The 19,781-nt window shown below is 39.0% G+C and overlaps 3 protein-coding genes, 1 long non-coding RNA gene and 1 other non-coding gene across 6 annotated transcripts in view; 4 read left to right on the top strand and 1 right to left on the bottom strand.

Annotated features, from left to right (window-relative positions):
• The first annotated feature begins 110 nt into the window (after positions 1-110).
• On the top strand, positions 111-184 carry TRNAW-CCA. Its single transcript has one exon. It is a non-coding gene; the product is annotated as a tRNA-Trp (tRNA).
• A 1,057-nt stretch (positions 185-1,241) lies between these two features.
• On the top strand, positions 1,242-6,958 carry LOC122659939 (glutamate receptor 3.3-like). Its single transcript, XM_043855097.1, has 6 exons — positions 1,242-1,769; positions 1,992-3,334; positions 3,425-3,702; positions 5,324-5,355; positions 5,454-5,860; positions 6,425-6,958. The coding sequence occupies exons 1-6, from the start codon at positions 1,496-1,498 to the stop codon at positions 6,860-6,862; spliced, it is 2,772 nt and encodes a 923-aa protein (XP_043711032.1). The 5' UTR covers positions 1,242-1,495; the 3' UTR covers positions 6,863-6,958.
• A 2,696-nt stretch (positions 6,959-9,654) lies between these two features.
• On the top strand, positions 9,655-14,293 carry LOC122659937 (glutamate receptor 3.6-like). Of its 2 annotated transcripts, none has more exons than XM_043855094.1 (8): positions 9,655-9,861; positions 10,226-10,543; positions 10,648-11,996; positions 12,090-12,367; positions 12,675-12,706; positions 12,816-13,225; positions 13,524-13,879; positions 13,992-14,293. In XM_043855094.1, the coding sequence occupies exons 2-8, from the start codon at positions 10,249-10,251 to the stop codon at positions 14,146-14,148; spliced, it is 2,877 nt and encodes a 958-aa protein (XP_043711029.1). In that variant the 5' UTR covers positions 9,655-9,861; positions 10,226-10,248; the 3' UTR covers positions 14,149-14,293. The 2 variants fall into 2 exon arrangements, with proteins under 2 accessions (XP_043711029.1, XP_043711030.1); XM_043855095.1 differs by having other exon boundaries at positions 13,524-13,903; positions 14,016-14,293.
• The window catches only part of LOC122659957, a 15,471-nt gene continuing 7,926 nt past the window's right edge, over positions 12,237-19,781 (bottom strand). Inside the window, exon 3 of the long non-coding RNA XR_006332587.1 lies at positions 12,237-12,384. This is a non-coding gene — a long non-coding RNA (uncharacterized LOC122659957). The remainder of the gene's footprint in view (positions 12,385-19,781) is intronic.
• Positions 17,339-19,781, top strand: part of LOC122659938 (glutamate receptor 3.2-like) — a 5,959-nt gene continuing 3,516 nt past the window's right edge. The window contains exons 1-3 of the mRNA XM_043855096.1: positions 17,339-17,404; positions 17,856-18,162; positions 18,357-19,702. Coding sequence (XP_043711031.1) covers positions 17,913-18,162; positions 18,357-19,702 — 1,596 coding nt within the window. The 5' untranslated portion in view covers positions 17,339-17,404; positions 17,856-17,912. The remainder of the gene's footprint in view (positions 17,405-17,855; positions 18,163-18,356; positions 19,703-19,781) is intronic.

Here is a 19,781-nt window from a genome sequence, read left to right as displayed (position 1 = left end):
ATTACATTTATAGTTATATTTGTAGTGAAAGTGGAATCATCAAAACACCAAACCATCCAATGTAAAGACGGTTTTCAGTGCTGGTTATCCAGTTACAGACCAATAAGAAAGTGCTCTTAGTTCAGTTTGGTAGAACGTGGGTCTCCAAAACCCAATGTTGTAAGTTCAAATCCTACAGAGCGTGATTCCGTTATTGTTTGTTAGGTCAATTATAATGAAATAACTTCACTAATTCACTAACTTTCATCAAATACGGCTTTCCATAGAATTCTATATATATCTATGAGATTGAGTATGGAATTCTGTTTACTCACTTGAAATTGAGTATCCGTTTCCCTGTTCATACTATGAGATGAGCATGGTATGATGGCAGTCAGGTAGGTATGCCCCCATTGTCTAGCGGTTTAGGACATCTTTCTTTCAAGGAGGCAGCTAAGTGGTGATTCAACATTGATTCTACATATTGGAACCAAACCAATTTTGGAGCAGCTTTGTGATAATGGAACCAACCAGCAAAAAACATCAATCAAATTCCAAGAGGCTTCGTAAAGTGCTTCTTTAGGAGTTAAACTTCCGTTCGCCCATATTTCAAGAAAAATGATCTCTTGTTTCTGGTTTCTAGGAAAAGCATTTTGTTTCCATCAAGCTGAAACAATATGTCGATAGCTCTTATTCCAATTAAAAAGCATAATCGTAATATTATTATTGTATTATAATTCACCAAACAAAACAAATCGAAATAGAATATTTATTGGAAGAGGTATACCATAAATGAACCATAGTGGAAGAGTAGGAAAAAGATCTTATTGCGCCAGAATCACTTGATTGTATTTAATCGGCAGAATACAGGTATATAAACAGAACTTCTGTTAATTATTCGGACGCCCCAAGTAGTTACGAAATTATATTGATAGCCTACTCGCATCCTAGGCCGTCTGAGAGTTAAATTCGCCTCAATTGTTTATTATTGTTAATAATCGCTTTCCGCTCTCCCGCTTAAGCAACTTGCGTTTCTTTTTCTTTAAAAAAGAAAAAAAGAAAAAGACTTGTCGGTTATTCTTCTCCTTCATCTTCTCCAATTATCTTCCCTTACACGTGAGTGGTCATGTAAGCTGAGATGTTCCTATTGCATTGGAAAACACCTCGTCGCACTGGCTTTGCTATTCAACTATTGTGGGTATTCCTTGCTTTTCTTGTGGGGTTTGTTTAAATGTCTCAGTACGACAAGTGTTGAGTATTTTACAGATGGGGGTTCTCTTTCTTTGGTAATCGGAAATGAAACGAACTTGTTTGATCATGAAATATGAATTCTGTTCATTCAACGTTTAATGTTCAGGGAGATTGGTGCCTGGTTTTTTATGGGTAGTTCTTGATCAGCTCGAATCATTCTCTGTAAGTTGGGTTTTATGGGTAGTTCTGTTCATTCTTCTATGTTTCGGGGAGACAGGGGAAGATATAGCTAGGCTATTATTTCGAACTTCTTAATAACCTTACCATGAAAGTGGCTTGGCCTCTCCTCTTATTACTTTCATATTTCGGAGTGTTCGCGTATGGTACTGCTGGAAAGAACGTTTCTTCAAGTTCAAGACCTTCTGTTGTGAATGTTGGTGCCATTCTCACTTTTAACTCTACCATTGGGAGAGTCGCTAGGATTGCCATGGAGGCAGCTATGGAAGATGTCAATCGCAATTCCAGTGTTCTTAGGGGAACAAAACTGACTATCAATATGGTAGACTCTAATTGCAATGGGTTTCTTGGCTTTGTTGAAGGTACCTCTTTTCTCACACATTTCGCTCGGCCATTATTAATAGGTTTTCTTCTTTTTACATGATAGTCAAATTCTGGTTGCAGATTCTCATACGCATGAGTTCTCTTTAGAATTACTACTCATCTTGTTCGACATTTTTTTTTTGGGTTTCCCTGATTGTTTTTAATGGATAAATATATCCCAACGGACCTAACCCCTGTTGTTACTTAAATGCTGATTATAGGTTTGCAATTCATGGAGACTGAGAGTGTTGCCATCATTGGCCCACAATCTTCTACAATAGCCCATTTGATATCAAATGTTGCAAATGAACTCCAAGTTCCGATGTTGTCATTTGCAGCCACGGATCCCACCCTCAATTCACTTCAATACCCCTTTTTCGTTAGGATGACAAACAGTGATATGTACCAGATGGCTGCTGTGGCTGACATTGTTAATTACTATGGTTGGCGACAGGTCATTGCAATTTTCGTTGATGATGAATACGGAAGGAATGGAATAGCGGCATTAGGTGATAGTCTTGAGGCTAAACGCTGTAAAATTTCTTATAAAGCAGGGATTCCACCCATGATTGGAGTTAGCCATGATAGCATTATGAATATTCTTGTCCAAGTAGCATTGATGGAGTCTCGAGTCATTGTTCTGCACACAAACACTGAGTCAGGTCTCATGGTTCTTTCTGTGGCAAAATATCTAGGAATGATGGGCAATGGGTATGCCTGGATAGCTACTGATTGGATTTCTACCATGTTAGATTCTTTTTCACCTCTCCCTTCAGAGACCATGGTTTTGATGCAAGGAGTTCTTGTGCTGCGTCAACACACAATGGATTCGGAAAGGAAGAGGTCTTTTTCCTCTAGGTGGATCAAGTTGACTGGTGGTTCACTTGGATTAAATTCCTATGGCCTCTATGCTTATGATACTGTATGGTTTCTTGCTCATGCAATTGACGCATTTTTTGATCTGGGTGGGATCATTTCATTTTCTAAAGATTCAAGGTTACAAGATGAGGAGGGTGGTGGTCTCCTGGTTGAATCATTGAGCGTCTTTGATGGAGGAACCATGCTACTGAACAACATATTGCAGACTAGTGTAATGGGTCTAACAGGTCCCATTAAATTTGATTCAGACAGATCTCTATTTCATCCTGCATACGACATCATTAATGTAATTGGAACTGGGTTTCGAAGGATTGGTTTTTGGTCCAACTCTTCTGGATTATCAGTTTTGCCACCAGAAACACTATATATGAAGCAGCCTAATCGTTCTGGTGCAAGCCAACAACTTTACAGTGTTATTTGGCCTGGGGATACATCAACAAAGCCACGTGGTTGGGTTTTCCCAAACAATGGGAAGCGGCTAAGAATAGGGGTGCCTATTCGAGTTGGTTTCAAGGAATTTGTCTCGCATGTGGGGGGCACTGATATCTTCAAGGGTTTCTGCATAGATGTATTTACTGCTGCTATAAACTTGTTACCATATGCTGTTCCTTATGAATTCATTCCCTTCGGTGATGGTCATAAGAACCCAAGTTACTCTGAGCTTGTTAATATGATCACATCAGGTGTAAGTGCAAAATGAGCTCTTCTAATTAATTTTACAGATGCATTGATTTTTGTGCTTCATTTTCTTATTTTTTTACTTTGATTCTTGTAGGAATTCGATGCTGCTGTAGGTGACATTGCAATTGTCACAAACAGGACAAAGCATCTGGATTTTACACAGCCATATGCCGAGTCGGGGCTCGTTGTAGTGGCCCCAATAAGGAAGTTGAACTCAGGTGCTTTGGCTTTCATGCAGCCATTTAGTCCACAGATGTGGTGTGTCACTGGTGCTTTCTTACTTTTTATTGCAGCAGTTGTGTGGATTCTAGAACATAGGATCAATGATGAGTTCAGGGGGCCACCAAAAAAGCAAATAATTACCGTTCTGTGGTGAGTTCTTTGGTGGAATGATCTGCTGATATCAAGACTAACACATTGTAGCTCTCTCTCTCTTCTTCTTGTTGGGGGAGGGGGGTTGCTGTGGGTGTAACTAATTTCTAGTAGTATTATTCACTAGACAACAAATGGTGGAAGTCATGGAGCAGGGAGGAGGTGGGTTTTTCTGATGAATTGAGTTATAATAAGAAGGGTCTATTGCATCCACACATATAAGCGAATTTTCAGTTACCATATTAATTGATTTTTTTGTTTGGCGCAATTTATACTCATGAGAGGCACAGGGAGTGGTTGGCTGATTGATCAAAATAGCTGGCTCTAACTTCTATATTATAGCAGGTTAGTATGTCATGGAAACATTGGACTTTAGAGTTTTAACGTTGGACAAATAAAATGACTTGGACCCATTGTTCTAGTTAATCCATTAGCAAGTGTGTAGGTTTGTTTGGTAAAGAAGCAGCATTTTTTTCAAAAGTTCATGAGAAAGTAGCAATGTCCATGTATAGAAATAGAGAGAGAAGATGGAGGGGAAAATGTAAATTTTAAAATAGATGTGTGATCGTAGAAAATTCACACGTGGATTATGATTTGTGCTAAAAGAATGTGTTTTTTTTTCTGAATTGTTATAAATCTACTGATCGTCATTATTTTGTTTTAAATTTTCTTCTCGGAGGGCTTGTTCACAAGGTTCCATACTTAGTGGAGAACTCTAGCTTTACTTGCACCAGGCTGAGTGTAGAACTACAAATTTTACACATATTGAAGTATGGTCAGTTAACTTGAGGAATAATTTAAATACAAAAGGAGTTCATCAAAGTGCTACTTTGAGAAACTGTTTGGTTTTTATTTTAATTATTTGTATTTATATATCTGAAATGATGACTGCTTTTGAGGTTCTGATAAGATATTCTTGAACTTTTTATTTTTATTTTTGTACAACTAAGACATTGTTGAACTCACTTTTAAAGTAGTAAGAGCTTATAAAATATTTTATTATCTTATGTTAGAAGTTTTTTGTCATAATATTTTTGTTTTACAAGAAAATCAAAAAAGATAAATGACTAAACCAATTGTTTTCTGTCATATTTATAAAAAGCGATTTAGACAGCTGACCTGATTTTAAACCATGTCAACTTATCAAGTTCTGCAATTGGAAGAGCACTTCATTTGATTGCTCAATGTTTTTTTAATTTTTTTTATTAAATTGGTGAAAATACAAAGTGTCTCCCCTGAGATTATGTGGATCATTGAGTGCAATAAAAAACTAAGACTGGTGGATCATCTTCCGAAAAAACTCTTGACTTAAATAGTATAGTCCATCTTAGTGATGTATAACTATTGGGGCAAGAAAACCTTCCTTTACTGCTAAGTGCTAACAGAGCCATGAGAACAAGGAAGTCATTATATTTGATATCACTAGATCTGCAGGTAAGTGTGCTTCATATACTAAAGATACATCAGAATATGGTAATAGCTAGATTGTAGATGGGTTTGTTTTCTTTAATAGGCAGCATTATTCAAGGCATTAGTGTATCACTCTCCGTTTATGTTGAAATTTCTTCTTATTGTCAGAACTCTTGGTGGCTGATGTCATCACTTGTTCATCACCTTGCAGGTTTAGCTTCTCAACTTTATTTTTTTCCCATAGTAAGTTAAACTCAAAATTCCCATCAATCTTCCTGGCTTTGAGGTGGTGTAAGACACTTTTGCAATATTATTGAGTTGGTTTTTTCTTCCTCTTGCAGGGGAGAACACAGTTAGCACCCTCGGTCGTTTTGTGCTGATCATATGGCTTTTTGTAGTTTTGATTATCAACTCAAGCTACACTGCAAGTCTGACCTCCATCCTTACAGTACAGCATCTATCTTCACCAATCAGGGGAATTGAAAGCTTGAGGACAAGTGATGAGCGTATTGGATATCAAGTGGGGTCCTTTGCTGAATATTATTTGACTGAGGAACTCGGTATATCCAAATCTCGTCTCGTTGCTCTTGGCTCACCAGCAGAGTATGCAATTGCACTTCAACGCGGTCCAAAAAAAGATGGTGTTGCTGCTATTGTTGATGAACTTCCATATGTGGAGCTGTTCCTCGCCAGCCAATGCAAATTCAGTATTGAGGGCCCAGAGTTTACCAAGAGCGGGTGGGGATTTGTAAGTACCCAATCCTCAGAAAATCTTCTTAGTTGACATGATGAGTCACAGGCTTATTATTAGAAAAGGAAAATACTAATAGCACTTGAGAGACACATAATGTTATTGCTGAATTTGTGTAATGGAGTTATTCTTGGAAAGGTTGATGGTACCATGAAAACTAATTTAACATTTCAAACACTCAATGAGAAGTCCTTTTGACTGACAAGCCTTTGCAAATCTTCTCATCTCTTGGTTCCTTTTATTTTTTCTTTTTGGAGGGGGGGGGGGGGGTGTTGAGTTTTTATAATTTGCTTAACATTCTTGTACTAAGATATTAATTGACCAGCTTTGTTGGTACTGTGCATTTGTGCCTGATACTTCTCTGGCTCAGGCTCCACTTTGTCTTTGACCAAGTTACATAGGTTCTTAAATTATTTAATGAAGTTGGATTTTATTCCCCCCACCCCCAGCTTCCCTGGTCTTTGTTTGGAGACTACCGCTGTCCAAAAATACAATGTTTATCTGATTTCTCTGTTGTGATTAATGTAGTTAATTGCTGTCTTTTATACTATTTCTTAATAGGCATTCCCACGGGATTCTTCCTTGACCATTGACATGTCAACTGCAATTCTCACATTAGAAGAGAATGGTGATCTCCAAAGGATCCACGACAAGTGGCTGACAAGAAGTGCTTGTAGTTCAGATAACACCGAGCTTGAATCTAGCCAACTTCATTTTCAGAGCTTCTGGGGCCTTTTTCTCATAAGTGGGGCTGCATGTTTTATAGCCCTCATGATATACTTCTTGTTGATAATCCGGAAATTTATTCATCTATTTGCCAAAGAGTCTGATTCTAATGTTGAAGGCAGGTCACGATATAGGCACCTCCAAACATTTGTAACATTAATTGATGAGAAGAAAGATACCTCAAGAAACAGGAGCAAGAGAAGAAAAACAGAGAGATCATCAGTTGAGGATGAGATGGAAAATGTAATGGGGAGAAACCCTGGAAGACCTTAGTGGAAACTCTAGCAAAGGCAGTTAAATTTTTCAATTGGATAAGTTCTAGTTGTGTAATCTTATTTGTGAGTCAGGTCATCTCGTAGTCTTAATTTTGAAGCAAGTATATCTCAAGTAGAATGCATATCAAGCAATCCTTTGCCAAGATTTTTAATATATACCTCTTTTTCTTAGGTTCCATCTTGATAATGTCTACTATGGGAGCCATATTATAACTTCGCTTCCAACAGCAACATCAACTTTTGCAAGGCCAATAAAACAGCATTAGTTCCATGCTGAAATGTGGAATCTGCTTAATTGTTTTTTTCTGAACTTGTACCTCCAAGGGATTCATGGGCTCCCGATCCTGTCTACTTTGCTACACTGTCATATCTTCTCTGCAGCAGCATAGGTGGCACCAAGTATCCATTGGATTGCTCTAGTTCTACACTTCTACCTAGTTTGTGCTCCCTTCTCAGTTTCTTTAGTCTGAGAAGACGAAGACTCTACCAACCTGTCGCCCCAGCAATCCCCTCCAAGGAAACTAAGATCTTCTGGATTTTCTCCACCCTTGGAAGCATATCAGAGTTGCCACGCCCTGGCTTTGATACCATTTGTTAAGACTCTGGTAGAATTTCATCGTTAAAAACTTGCCATTAAAGAAGAGGGTGTCCAAGTCTTTAGAAGCCTTCACATTGGACTACTCATACGATTAGGGATCATTGCTTTTCGCATGGAACCCTGACATGAGTTTCACCAATGCTGATCTCATTCATTGCTTCCTTACCCTTGAATCATATAAAGGTGATACCCTGACAGGTTCATACTACCATTTGATGAGACCCTTGATGTTGGTGTTGAGCTTGCACAAAGCTTCTTCAAAAATGAAAAACTTTTGGAAATATTTATCCATAAAATGCATGTTAACACATGTAACAAGGGGAATAGAATACTTATCTGAACTATAGGCTAAACTCAAGCATCATATATAGTGTCACGAACCTAAAAACATATGGAGAAACTTGAGGAATCAAATTGACAATTCTGATCGTCTATGTGAACGCCAAATACTTCTTCATGTTTTGCCATGAGGAAGATTGATGTGATAAATCTGATTGTTGGGTTTCTAGGGAATGGTCTGAATAGAACACGTATCAAATTAAAGCTTTAAATTCAATCATTTACCCTCCCATCTATTGTCATACCCTCTAGTTTATTTCCATGTACACCTATCGGTGCTCTAACCACTACCAGATCTCTCCTAATTTTTTATATTTTATTTTGCCACCTAGCGAAATCTGTTTGGCCTAAAACTTGACTCATGAGCAAGGGACCTTGAGGTCTACCTATCCACAAAATAAAGCATTGACAAATTTGGGAGGAATCCTCCTTTTAAGAAAAGACAAATAGAACGTTTGGATAAACTGCAACTCAAACATATGCTTAAAACCCTAATGGTGTAATATTTATATCCAGTCTAACAGGGATGGTCTTATACATATTTCATGGAATTTCAATAGTAGTCACATTGGCATTGGCAATGGCAAGTTTGACCCAGTTAGATTGAACCCACCCAAAGCCCATCTTGAGCCCGGCTGAGATTTCCAGGCCCAAGATTTGGATTTAAGTATCATAATTTACATTTTTTATAGACCACTAATTTAATATATTAAATATATAACTATTTTGGTTGAAAAAAATTCACATTTTTATGAAAAATAAATATATAAATGATGAAACAAGGTCAAGCCCAGCCCAACTTGAGCCCACAGGGCTCGACTTGGTCTGAGATATCTCAGCCCAACCTTCAGCCGGGCCGGACTTGAGCAGAGCCTTGGGGACCCTGGGCTGGGCCAGGGTTTCCGAAAAGCTTGCCTTGTCTACTTGTAGCATTTCAACATGAAAAGTCAAGTGGGGCCGAATTTTCTGATGTGAGGTCCATCTTTCTCAAGTTTTGGGGCAAGTCTATGACGGATATAATACAAAAATACTTGAAATAAAGTAAATAAAAATATGAAAAACACAAAAATGAATGATTTGAAATTAGAAGAAAAAAAAAACTCTAAAGAATTATAAATACTTGAAATGCAAAAACAGGCAATAGGATTCGGCCATGCAATTGAATTATGGCCCATAGAAACCATTACATGGTGTCTTCATCTCATTTAATCTTTAAAGGAAGTGTTTCCTACGGGGTAGTGTGGCCTTGTACGCATTGGACCAATGGGAAGAATCCATATCCATGAGATGTGCTCCACACACCCCAAGGTGGTTTCCACTTTTCGCATCCTTTGAATGATGTGAGATTTAACAAAAAAAAAAAAAGGAATGATGTGAGATCGATTCTGGTGGTTAATGTCATTGGAGATGAATTATTTTCCAATGGGAGCATCAAGCAGGTGATCATTTCGAGCTTTTCATAGGGCAAAGTGGTAATTTTCCTTTAGGAATGAACGATATACTCCTCCATTGGAAACATTTCTCTTAGTTTTATTATAAATTATCTATCATTATTGATTTTAGTTTGATTTTAACGGTACGATCAATGCTCAACACCTATGCTTCTCTATGCAATGATAGTGAATGAGAAATGCATGCTGCTACTACACAGTCCTGCAATTATTTCAATTTCCATTTCCATTTGAGTCATTTACTTCCTCCTTGCTCTTACCCATTCACACAGTCTTGTCAAGAACCCACTTGAACCCAGTTGTAATCCCATCATGATTTCGTCAAATTGCTTCCACCACGACCACAAGTGTTTTTTCCATTTTCATATTTCCTTATTCCTACATCCTTCTTCTGCCTCTGCCTCAGCTGCTCTGCTATATCTGTTATTCTCATTCAGTCATGCTAGTCCAATTGCTCCATATTGTGACTACAACTTGAAGTCTTGAACCCTCACTCTGTTTCCAAATGGAAGTTTTAACTTGTAAGTTGTAACCCAATTCTCCACCAACTTGATTCTATTTCCTTCGTCGCTGCTCTGAGTTGGCTTTCTTCTTTCCGATGGAATGTGAGGTGAGTAACTTTTTGGTTTCAAGCGGTTTGGCTTTTGGGTTGTTCTTATTTTGTTAGACTTACTAAATTATAAAAGGAAAATTTCTCAAACTTTGCTCGATTAATGCATCCTCTGTTTATTCTATTAGGAAGTTGGCCAATAATGTGCTCTAGGTACTTGTTGAATGTTGTTACTGGGATTTGGGTTTAAACCTTTTGATTTGAGGGCTTTTTGTGTTCTTTCTTTGCCTTCCCTTTAGTTTTTCCCATTTCTTATTCTTTTCCTTCTCATGGAGGTTTGGTTTAAGGTTTATCTTTTGTTCAAGTTCTCAATTTCTTGTTTTGATTCTGCTCTGCACGCATTTTAGAGACATGTCTTCGTTTTCATATCTGAAACAGGGCATATAATGTCAGTGGTGTCGGCATTAGACTTCACCATGACTATGGTTTGGCTTCTAGTATCACTGGTTTTCTCTTTTGGCGCTCCATCAACTGGGTTTAACAGCAACATTTCTTCAAGACCAGCCGTTGTGCATCTAGGAGCTATTTTGACACTGGATTCTGCCATAGGAAAAGTCGCAAAGGTTGCAATGGAGACTGCGGTAGCAGATGTAAATGCCAATTACAGTATTCTTCGTGGAACCAAACTGGTCCTCACGATGCAGGATGCAAATCATAGTGGATTTCTTGGCATTGTTAAGGGTAATTTTCTCCACATCTTTTGTTTGTTCTCTTTGGAAATCAATTGGATGTGAATCTTGGTTAGGTAATAATCTTTATGTTGCTCATTGATTTTCTTACTACAGCTTTGCAGTTCATGGAGACTGGAATTGTGGCCATCATTGGTCCTCAATCTTCTATTTTAGCCCATGTAATCTCTCATGTTGCAAATGAACTCCAAGTCCCTCTGGTATCCTTCGCAGCGACAGACCCATCACTCTCTTCACTTCAGTACCCTTTTTTTGTGAGAGCAGTGCAAAATGATCTGTTTCAGATGGCTGCAGTTGCTGAGATTGTTGACCGCTACAATTGGAGAGAAGTAACTGCTATCTTCATTGATGATGATTATGGGAGAAATGGGGTAGCAGCATTAGGGGATCAACTTGCTGAGAGACGTTGTAAGATCTCTTATAAGGCAGCTATGAGCCCTGAAATGGGCCGTGATGAGATTGCAGATGTACTGGTTAAGGTAGCCATGATGGAATCACGGGTTCTAATTCTCCACACCTATCCAGAATTGGGTCTCAAGGTATTTGATTTGGCCCATAATCTTGGAATGACAGGAGCTGGATATGTTTGGATAGCTACCAGTTGGCTCTCTACTGTCTTAGATACTGATTCATCCCTCCCCTCAGTTTCCGTGAATTTGATCCAAGGAGTTCTCACCTTGCGTATGCATACACCAGACTCAGAGCAGAAAAGAAAATTTTCCTTTAGATGGAATAAGTTAACCAGGGAAAATAAGAGTGAACATTTTGGGCTGAGTGCTTATGGCCTGTATGCTTATGATACTGTATGGCTGCTAGCTCATGCAATTAATGCATTCTTTGATCAGGGTGGGACTATTTCATTTTCCCAAGATCGGAGGCTGAAGGATGAGCATGGAGGGAATCTGCACCTTGAGGCAATGAGAATTTTTACCGAAGGGAAACTGTTTCTTAAGAACATTCTACAGAGCAATCTGACAGGTCTAACTGGCCCTATTCAGTTTACTTCAGATGGTTCCCTCATTCATCCTGCCTATGAAATCATCAATGTAATTGGCTCTGGTTTTCAAAGAATTGGTTATTGGTCTAACTATTCAGGGTTATCAGTTGTGCCTCCAGAGATGCTCTTCAAGAACCCACGTAGCAGTTTGAGTTCCAATCAACAACTATACAGCGTAATTTGGCCTGGACAAACAATGACAAGGCCTCGTGGATGGGTTTTCCCAGACAATGGAAGGCAGTTAAGAATTGGAGTCCCAAATCGAGTTAGTTATCGTGAATTTGTCTCACAAACAAGAGGAACTGATGTGTTCAAGGGGTACTGCATAGATGTATTCACTGCTGCACTAAGATTGTTACCATATGGTGTTCCATATAAATTCATCCCGTTTGGGGATGGTCGTAAGAACCCAGATTACAATGATCTTGTCAATCTGATTACAACAGATGTGAGTATGCAATATGAACTTCTTCTTCTTCTAACTATAAAATGGTGTATGTATTATTATTTTGACTCAACTCCCTGACCATTCTCTTTGTAGGTCTTTGATGCTGCTATAGGGGACATTGCAATTGTCACAAGCCGTACAAGGATTGTGGATTTTACACAGCCATTTATTGGATCTGGGCTAGTTGTAGTGGCACCTGCTACTAAATCAAACTCTAGTCAGTGGGCTTTCCTGCTGCCATTTACTCCAATGATGTGGTGTGTTACAGGTATATTTTTTCTTGTTGTAGGAGCAGTTGTTTGGATTTTGGAGCATAAGACGAATGATGAGTTCCGTGGCCCTCCTAAAAAGCAAGTTATCACCATTCTATGGTTAGTTCCTTAGAAAACTTACTAATCAAATTTTAGCCTTTTAGAGGTAAACATTTTAAGCATCATGAATGTTATGTTATCTTTGACTACCTAAGCATTTTGAATTAAACTAAGGATCCAAACTTTGTGAATGACTAATGAGTGGATTTCCTGTTTTGGTAATAATTGGAACCAATCAAAAAAACTTATTCTCATATGGAACTGATACATTTTGTAAGCCTGATAACAGTAAACTCTGTAATCTGAATTGCGTATTCCCATCTTCACTACCACACCATCTGATATACCTATGGCTGTCATCTTGCAGGTTTAGTTTCTCAACTATGTTTTTCGCCCATAGTAAGTGAAAATGACAGTGGTTTGTGAATCTCCCCCCCCCCCCCCATACACACCTACCTGGGTGTAAAGGCCTTAAGTTTATGACATTGTAATTTTGTATTCTCGGCAGGAGAGAATACTGTCACTACCCTTGGTCGCATGGTGCTGTTCATTTGGTTATTTGTGGTTCTGATAATCAACTCAAGCTACACAGCCAGCTTGACATCAATCCTTACAGTTCAACAACTATCTTCACCCATCAAAGGGATTGAAAGTTTGATAGCAAGCAATGAGCGTATTGGCTTCCCACGGGGTTCTTATGCCGAAAACTATCTGAGTGAGGTACTTAATATTCCCAAGTCAAGGCTTGTTCCTCTTGGTTCAGCAGCAGAATTTGAGCGAGCTCTTCAAGCTGGTCCCAAGAAGATGGGTGGTATTGCTGCCTTGGTCGATGAGCGTGCATATGTCAAACACTTTCTCTCAACTCGGTGCAAATTCACAATCGTAGGCGAAGAGTTCACCGATTTTGGATGGGGATTTGTAAGTGTTCAACAAATTTCAAAGTTATAATTCATGCTTTCTAGGATAAGAAATTGATTCTTTTGTTTCCCACTTACTGACTTCAGAAATAAATACAACACACAATAAATACAAAGAAGCTATTTAACTACATCAAGAAGTTGAATAATAGGCATATCATCATTTAATGAAAGGACAGGGATGAATAAAAAATGATCTTTTTTCAAAGTAAATCACAAAAAAATCATTAGGAATGTAAACATTTTCTTTCTTGTTTAGTGACATTATTTATGGCCTTCTAATAATTTGATCATGATAGGCCTTCCCGAAGGATTCTACCTTGGCAGTTGAAATGTCAACTGCCATTCTGACTCTATCAGAGAACGGAGATCTCCAAAGGATCCATGACAAGTGGTTGACAAGAAGGGCTTGCAGTTCACAAGGAGCAATGCTTGAATCAGAGCAGCTTCACCTTAGGAGCTTCTGGGGCCTCTATGTCATATGTGGGTTAGCTTGCTTTCTAGCTCTCCTTGTATACTTCATATTGATAATACGCCAGTTCAGCAAGCATTTCTGTGAAGAGCTCAAATCTTCTGATCGATCTAGTTCACGCTCCACAAATCTCCGAATGTTCCTGTCATTTGTTGACGAGAAGGAAAAGACAACAATGATCAGGTCTAAAAGAAGACGATCGGAGAGGTCCTTGAATGCGAATGAGAAGGAAGATGAATCAATGAATGGTTCCAAGAGAAAGGATGCGGAAATGTGTTCAAACAACAAAGATCAGGTCTAAAAGAAGATGGTCAGAGAGGTCTTTGAATGGCAATGAGAAGGAAGATGAATCAATGAATGGGTCCAAGAGAAAGGATGTGGAAATGTGTTCAGACAACAATATTAATGATGGTAATTATCCCAGTTCAAGTATATTGTCAATTTTCTTGTAGATATTCTCTTTATGCACTCTAATTTGTGCTTGTTGTAACATTCCTGAGTTGCAAGTATGGTATGCTGCTCTTGGTTCTGGTTTTGACACATTGTGCTTGGATTGGCAATGATGGTTTCTACTCCACTGTTTGGGAGCAATTTGTTGAAGTTACCATATCAGAATCCTTTCATGGTCAAGCAAGAAAAGCTTTCCATTTAACAGAAACTATGGGGAAAAAATGGATGAGAACTAATGGAGTAGACAAGAGTTTGATGATTGTCAATTTTTCTAAATTGAGGGGAAATGAAACGAGGTGTGGGCTTTTCCAAATTCCCATGTTGCTGTTAGGAACAAAGATTTGAGTGGAATCTTTGAACTCATTCATCTGAATCTCATGATTTTATCCCATTGGAAAGGTTTGCCCTTTTTTTTTTCTCAAACTAGGATCGAGTTTTCCTCAAGCCACGATGAAGGAGGAATTCCTTCATTGATGGCCATCATTGCGCTTGGATGGGTGTTAGAGAAAGTGAAGGGCATTTTTTGTCCTTTATTTTATTAGACAAAAGTGTTAAGAATTAACAACGCAGCAGAACGATGGCAAAAGAAAAACGAAAGAGAATCACACACAAACATAGAACACAACAATTTACGTGGCTCATACAAGATGGGCTACGTCCACGGCCGAGCGATAAACCAGAGTTTCCACTATTCTGTTTAAAAATTTACAAAACCCTCACACACCTTGCCTCACGAGATAACCCCTTATATATAGCGTCTTGTGCATTACAATATAGAGAAACCCTAACTCCCAAATGTACAAAACTGCCCTCCTAGTATAAATGACTCCCAAAAATTCAGCTAGTCTTAGGGAAGAGTGAATAGTACTTTTTGGATTAGACGAAGATCCGGCTTCACCATGATGAAGGAGGAATTCCTTCACCGGTGGCTATCATTGCACTTGGATGGGTGTAAAAGAAAGTGAAGGGCATTTTTCTTTTTTATTTTATTAAACAAAATTCATCAGGAGGGACCGTCCAAATAAGCTTATCTGGGTGATATAATGGGATGACATGAGATAGATAGGTCTAGGATTGAATTAGCTGCACGTCGAATTTCAAGACCTAATTCAATCAAATACTCTCTCTCTCTCTCTTATTTGCATGCATTCTTGTAAGTTTTAGCCATGCGTATATGCCTTTGCACCCCTTCAAGTCCCTAGATTTGCCATTTGACGAACTCGTTTGGGTTCAAACTCGTCACATAGACAAGAAACCTTGAGATCTACCTGTTCACAAAATAAAGCTTTTTGATCTATCATATATGGCAAAAACATAAACCATCCTAAGTAACTTTTCCAACATTGTCTATATTGTGCTTTTAAACATTTTATTTATTTATACTATTGATTGTATAGAAAGAGAGAAAAGAACCTGATTCATTCCAATGTGGAACATCACATACAACTCCAATATCGAGCTTAGAATTATTTAATATTCTTAACAATAAGACAAGAAGCATATTTCAATGTGGATGAAGCAGTGTTTTAAGCAAATCATAAGAAAGGTATCATTTGGCTTATTAAATGACCACTTTGTCTCTACTAAAGAGCTAAAAAAATAATAATAATTTGAAAGTATTCATTTCTTTATTAATTGAGTTTTCATGCCAGTATAGTATTGGGATTAGGATCTTCTCCAGGAAGTAGGGAACGCTCAAGGTGTTGCCAGTCGTTGGGTTGTGTCGCACACATCCCTAGGTGTGCACCATGATGTGTGTGGCACAGCTCAATTGCTGGATGCCCCCTAGTGGCACCCTAGGCGCATGCCTCCCTGTAGACGAGCTAAATTCATAATTTTGATAATATGATAATTTTCTCAAGGGAAGTGAAGAGGGTGAATAAACACCTGTATGATCTAAACCTAAGTATTTGTTCCCTGTCTTCCCTATCATATACTTTGTTAGCTAAAACACATTTTAAACATTTTCTTTTTTTGAGAAAAAGGATCTCTACTTGGTGGTGTTTTCTACGCCGTTTCACAAGCATTGTGAGAAGACGTTTTTTATTATCATTAAAGTAAATTTTTTTTTTTTTGGTAAGACATTAAATTCAAATTCCAAATCATTTTAAATATATCATATAAGAAACATTCTGAAAATTTATCTCCTCCAATTCCCTACCCGACCCAATTCCCCTAGTACCTATAATAAGGGGGTGAACCCCGGACCAGGATCCTCTGCAGTACCGACGGGATGACGGTGCACATCTAACGGCACAACAGAGGCCAAGTGGCACACATGGCCTCTGCTATGCTACCGGATGGGCGGTCCAGCATGCAGAGGATTTTATTTCGCTGAACCCCACCTTGCAAAGTGTTCGGACAATGATAGGGTGGTTATTCCGCCCCCGCCACCCTCTTATTACGGGCACGGGGGAAGTATGCCGGGCTATCTGGAGGGGACAAAGAACGGAGACATTCCTATTCTAATCATCTACAGAATCTACAGTCTACACACACTCCCATATGCAGAGACATGAGAAAGAGGAAAGTTGAATGTCCCGTCATCTCATTTATTGAGGGAGGGTGGGAGTCCCACTAATCTGCGATAACGCTAGTGAAACAACAGAGTCCACAGAAGTTGCCTTCATCAGCAACCCCCAGTACCTTCGCTTCTTCGTCTCAAAGCCCAAAGCCAGACATGAATGAAAATGAGGAATTTGAAATATCCCCTTCCCACCATATCATTTACTCACAGTTTTCAATGTTCTTCATCATCATTATCATCCTTTATTCCCTTCCTCCTCAATCCCTACCTAAATCAAACACCCACCACCACTCAATTCACTATCACCACCACTCAATTCATCATCAAGCCTCCATTAAGGGTTCCATTTTTCAGTACTAGTGCTCTTCCTTTTTCCCACCCAAAATCCCTTATCTCCCAATTTCAACTACGCCCCATTAACAACAAGAGACTGAACAGAAAAGAAAAGCAGTTGGTACCACTTCCATAAGCCCAGTGGGCATTCAATTGCTTCTTTACGACGCATACTTGCTTGTGGGTAGGTTCTCTTCTCTGTCTTCAAGTATCTTTACATTATTATATGGTAAGTGGCCACTGCCCAGTGCAAGCTCTAGACTTCCCTGTAATGTGACCTCAAGCTTTCTTCCTCTTCCTTTTTTATGGTACATGGTTATTCCTTAATGCGTCTTCTCCTTTTTCTAGAACGATTGGACGTTTTCCTTTCTACTCCACCATGATTTTTCCCATTTGAGGTGAGTTTGTACCTTGTTCAGCTCAGCCCGAAAAGAACTTTCACATACATTCCTTCTTTATCCATGGTTTGTATTAAGGAAGGACACCAATAACTTTTTTTGGGCCCCCTAACCTGGAAATCAGAGGCTCAGCCTCAGAGCATGAGATTCTTGTTTCCTTGAGAAGCCCTGTTTAGTCGGATTTGGTTTTTTGTCTCTTTTATTTCCTTGCAATTTTTGTATTATGAGCTAACCAGACTTGATATCTTTCTCTTTTTCTCTTTCCCGCTTGACTAGATTTTTGGGCTCTTAATATTTTCTCTTCTCCCTCTCTCAAACTAACTTGAGGACTGCTTGCTTTGGTTTTCGTTATTCAGATTTCCTGTTTGTGGTGGATCTTGATTGTCCATGTATTTATCATATATTGGTCTTTAGTTTCGTGTCTTATTGTTTTACCCTCTTCTTGGATTAGTTCTATGGCCCCCTGGAAACAGAGCAAATCCTTTGTGTTCTTCCTCATATAATCACCATGAGTGGGCTTTGGATTCTACTGCTGTTGGTTCTCCATTTCGGAGTGTTATCAGATGGGCTTTCAAGACCTGCTGTAGTGAACATTGGATCTATTTTCAGTTTTAATAGCATAAATGGGAAAGTCGCGAAAATTGCTATGCAGGCTGCAGTAGAAGATGTGAATTCTGAACCCAAATTTCTTGGTGGAAGCAAACTACAACTTACATTCCATGACTCCAACTTCAGTGGATTTCTAGGTATCATAGGAGGTATAGTTCCTTGTTCTTCAATTGATTGTTTGTTTACTTTGATACCGTCTGTGTCCCCCCCCCCCCCCCCCCTCTACTTTTTGTTCTCTCTCGCAAGTCGCAAGGCAACATCTTGTTATGGTTCACATCTGTTTGATATGTCTTTCTTTTCATTATTCTAATAGTTGTGCATTCAATTCCTTTATTGATCACAGCTTTAAAATACATGGAGACCGATACTGTGGCCATTATTGGTCCTCAGACTGCAATAATGGCCCATGTAATCTCACATCTTGCCAATGAACTCAAAGTCCCGCTTCTGTCATTCACGGCTCTAGATCCCACTCTCTCTGCTCTTCAGTACCCCTTCTTTGTTCAGACAGCACCCAATGATTTTTTCCAGATGACAGCAATTGCAGATATGGTAAGCTACTATGGTTGGAGGGATGTCATTGCAGTCTTCAACGATGACGACAGTGGGCGCAACGGTATAGCTGCATTAGGCGATAAACTTGCAGAAAGGCGCTGTAAGATTTCTTACAAGGCAGCCCTTCCTCCTGACACGATAGCAACTCGAACTGATATTCAAAATGTTCTGATTAAGTTGTTAGTACTGGAGTCGAGAGTAATCGTTTTACACAGTTACAAACTTTCAGGTCTAATGGTCTTTGAGGTTGCCCACTCTCTTGGAATGATGAGTAGTGGGTATGTGTGGATAGCTACTTCTTGGCTCTCTTCTACTTTAGACTCTATTGCTCCCCTCCCTACAGTAATCAGTGAGACCATCCAAGGAGTTCTCACATTGCGCCCACACACACCAGATTCAGAAAAGAAAAAAGCTTTCTTCTCAAGATGGAGCCAACTGAGTGGTGGCTCTATAGGGTTGAATCCTTATGGTCTTTTTGCTTATGATACTGTATGGATAATTGCTCATGCAATCAAGGTTTTCTTTGAGCAGGGTTGGACCATTTCATTCTCAAATGATTCAAGGTTAACTAATGTAGTAGTAAAAGGTGCTCTGCGTCTCGATGAAATGAGCGTATTTGATGGGGGAGGGCAGTTGCTGAACAATATATTGAATACCAGCATGATGGGTCTTACAGGACCAATTCGATTTACTCCAGATAGATCTCTCATCCATCCTGCATATGATGTCATCAATGTAATTGGAACTGGGTTTCGGCTGATTGGGTACTGGTCTAATTATTCAGGGTTATCTGTTGTGCCTCCAGAAACACTCTACGTGAAGCCACCAAACCGTTCAAGTTCAAGCCAAAACCTATACACTGCAGTGTGGCCTGGGCAGATGACAACGAAGCCTCGTGGATGGGTTTTCCCATACAACGGAAGGCAGTTGAGAATCGGGGTTCCTAACCGAGTTAGTTATTGGCAATATGTCTCTCTAATAAATGATAATGATACGGTTCAAGGTTACTGCATAGATGTATTCCTTGCTGCCCTAAGCCTTCTGCCTTATGGTGTTCCATATAAATTCATTCCATTTGGAAATGGTTTTAATAATCCGAGCTACAGTGAGCTTGTGAATTTGATAACTACAGATGTGAGTGTACTTTTATCCTTTCTCAACGTCAAAAGGATACTGGTAGTTATTTGTTATTTTTCATTCGGTAATTTTGTCT

Source organism: Telopea speciosissima, chromosome 4, assembly GCF_018873765.1.
Source record: "Telopea speciosissima isolate NSW1024214 ecotype Mountain lineage chromosome 4, Tspe_v1, whole genome shotgun sequence".
Taxonomy (NCBI): domain Eukaryota; kingdom Viridiplantae; phylum Streptophyta; class Magnoliopsida; order Proteales; family Proteaceae; genus Telopea; species Telopea speciosissima.
The sequence above is the reverse complement of the archived record's forward strand: the minus strand, read 5'-3'. Positions and strand labels throughout refer to the sequence as shown.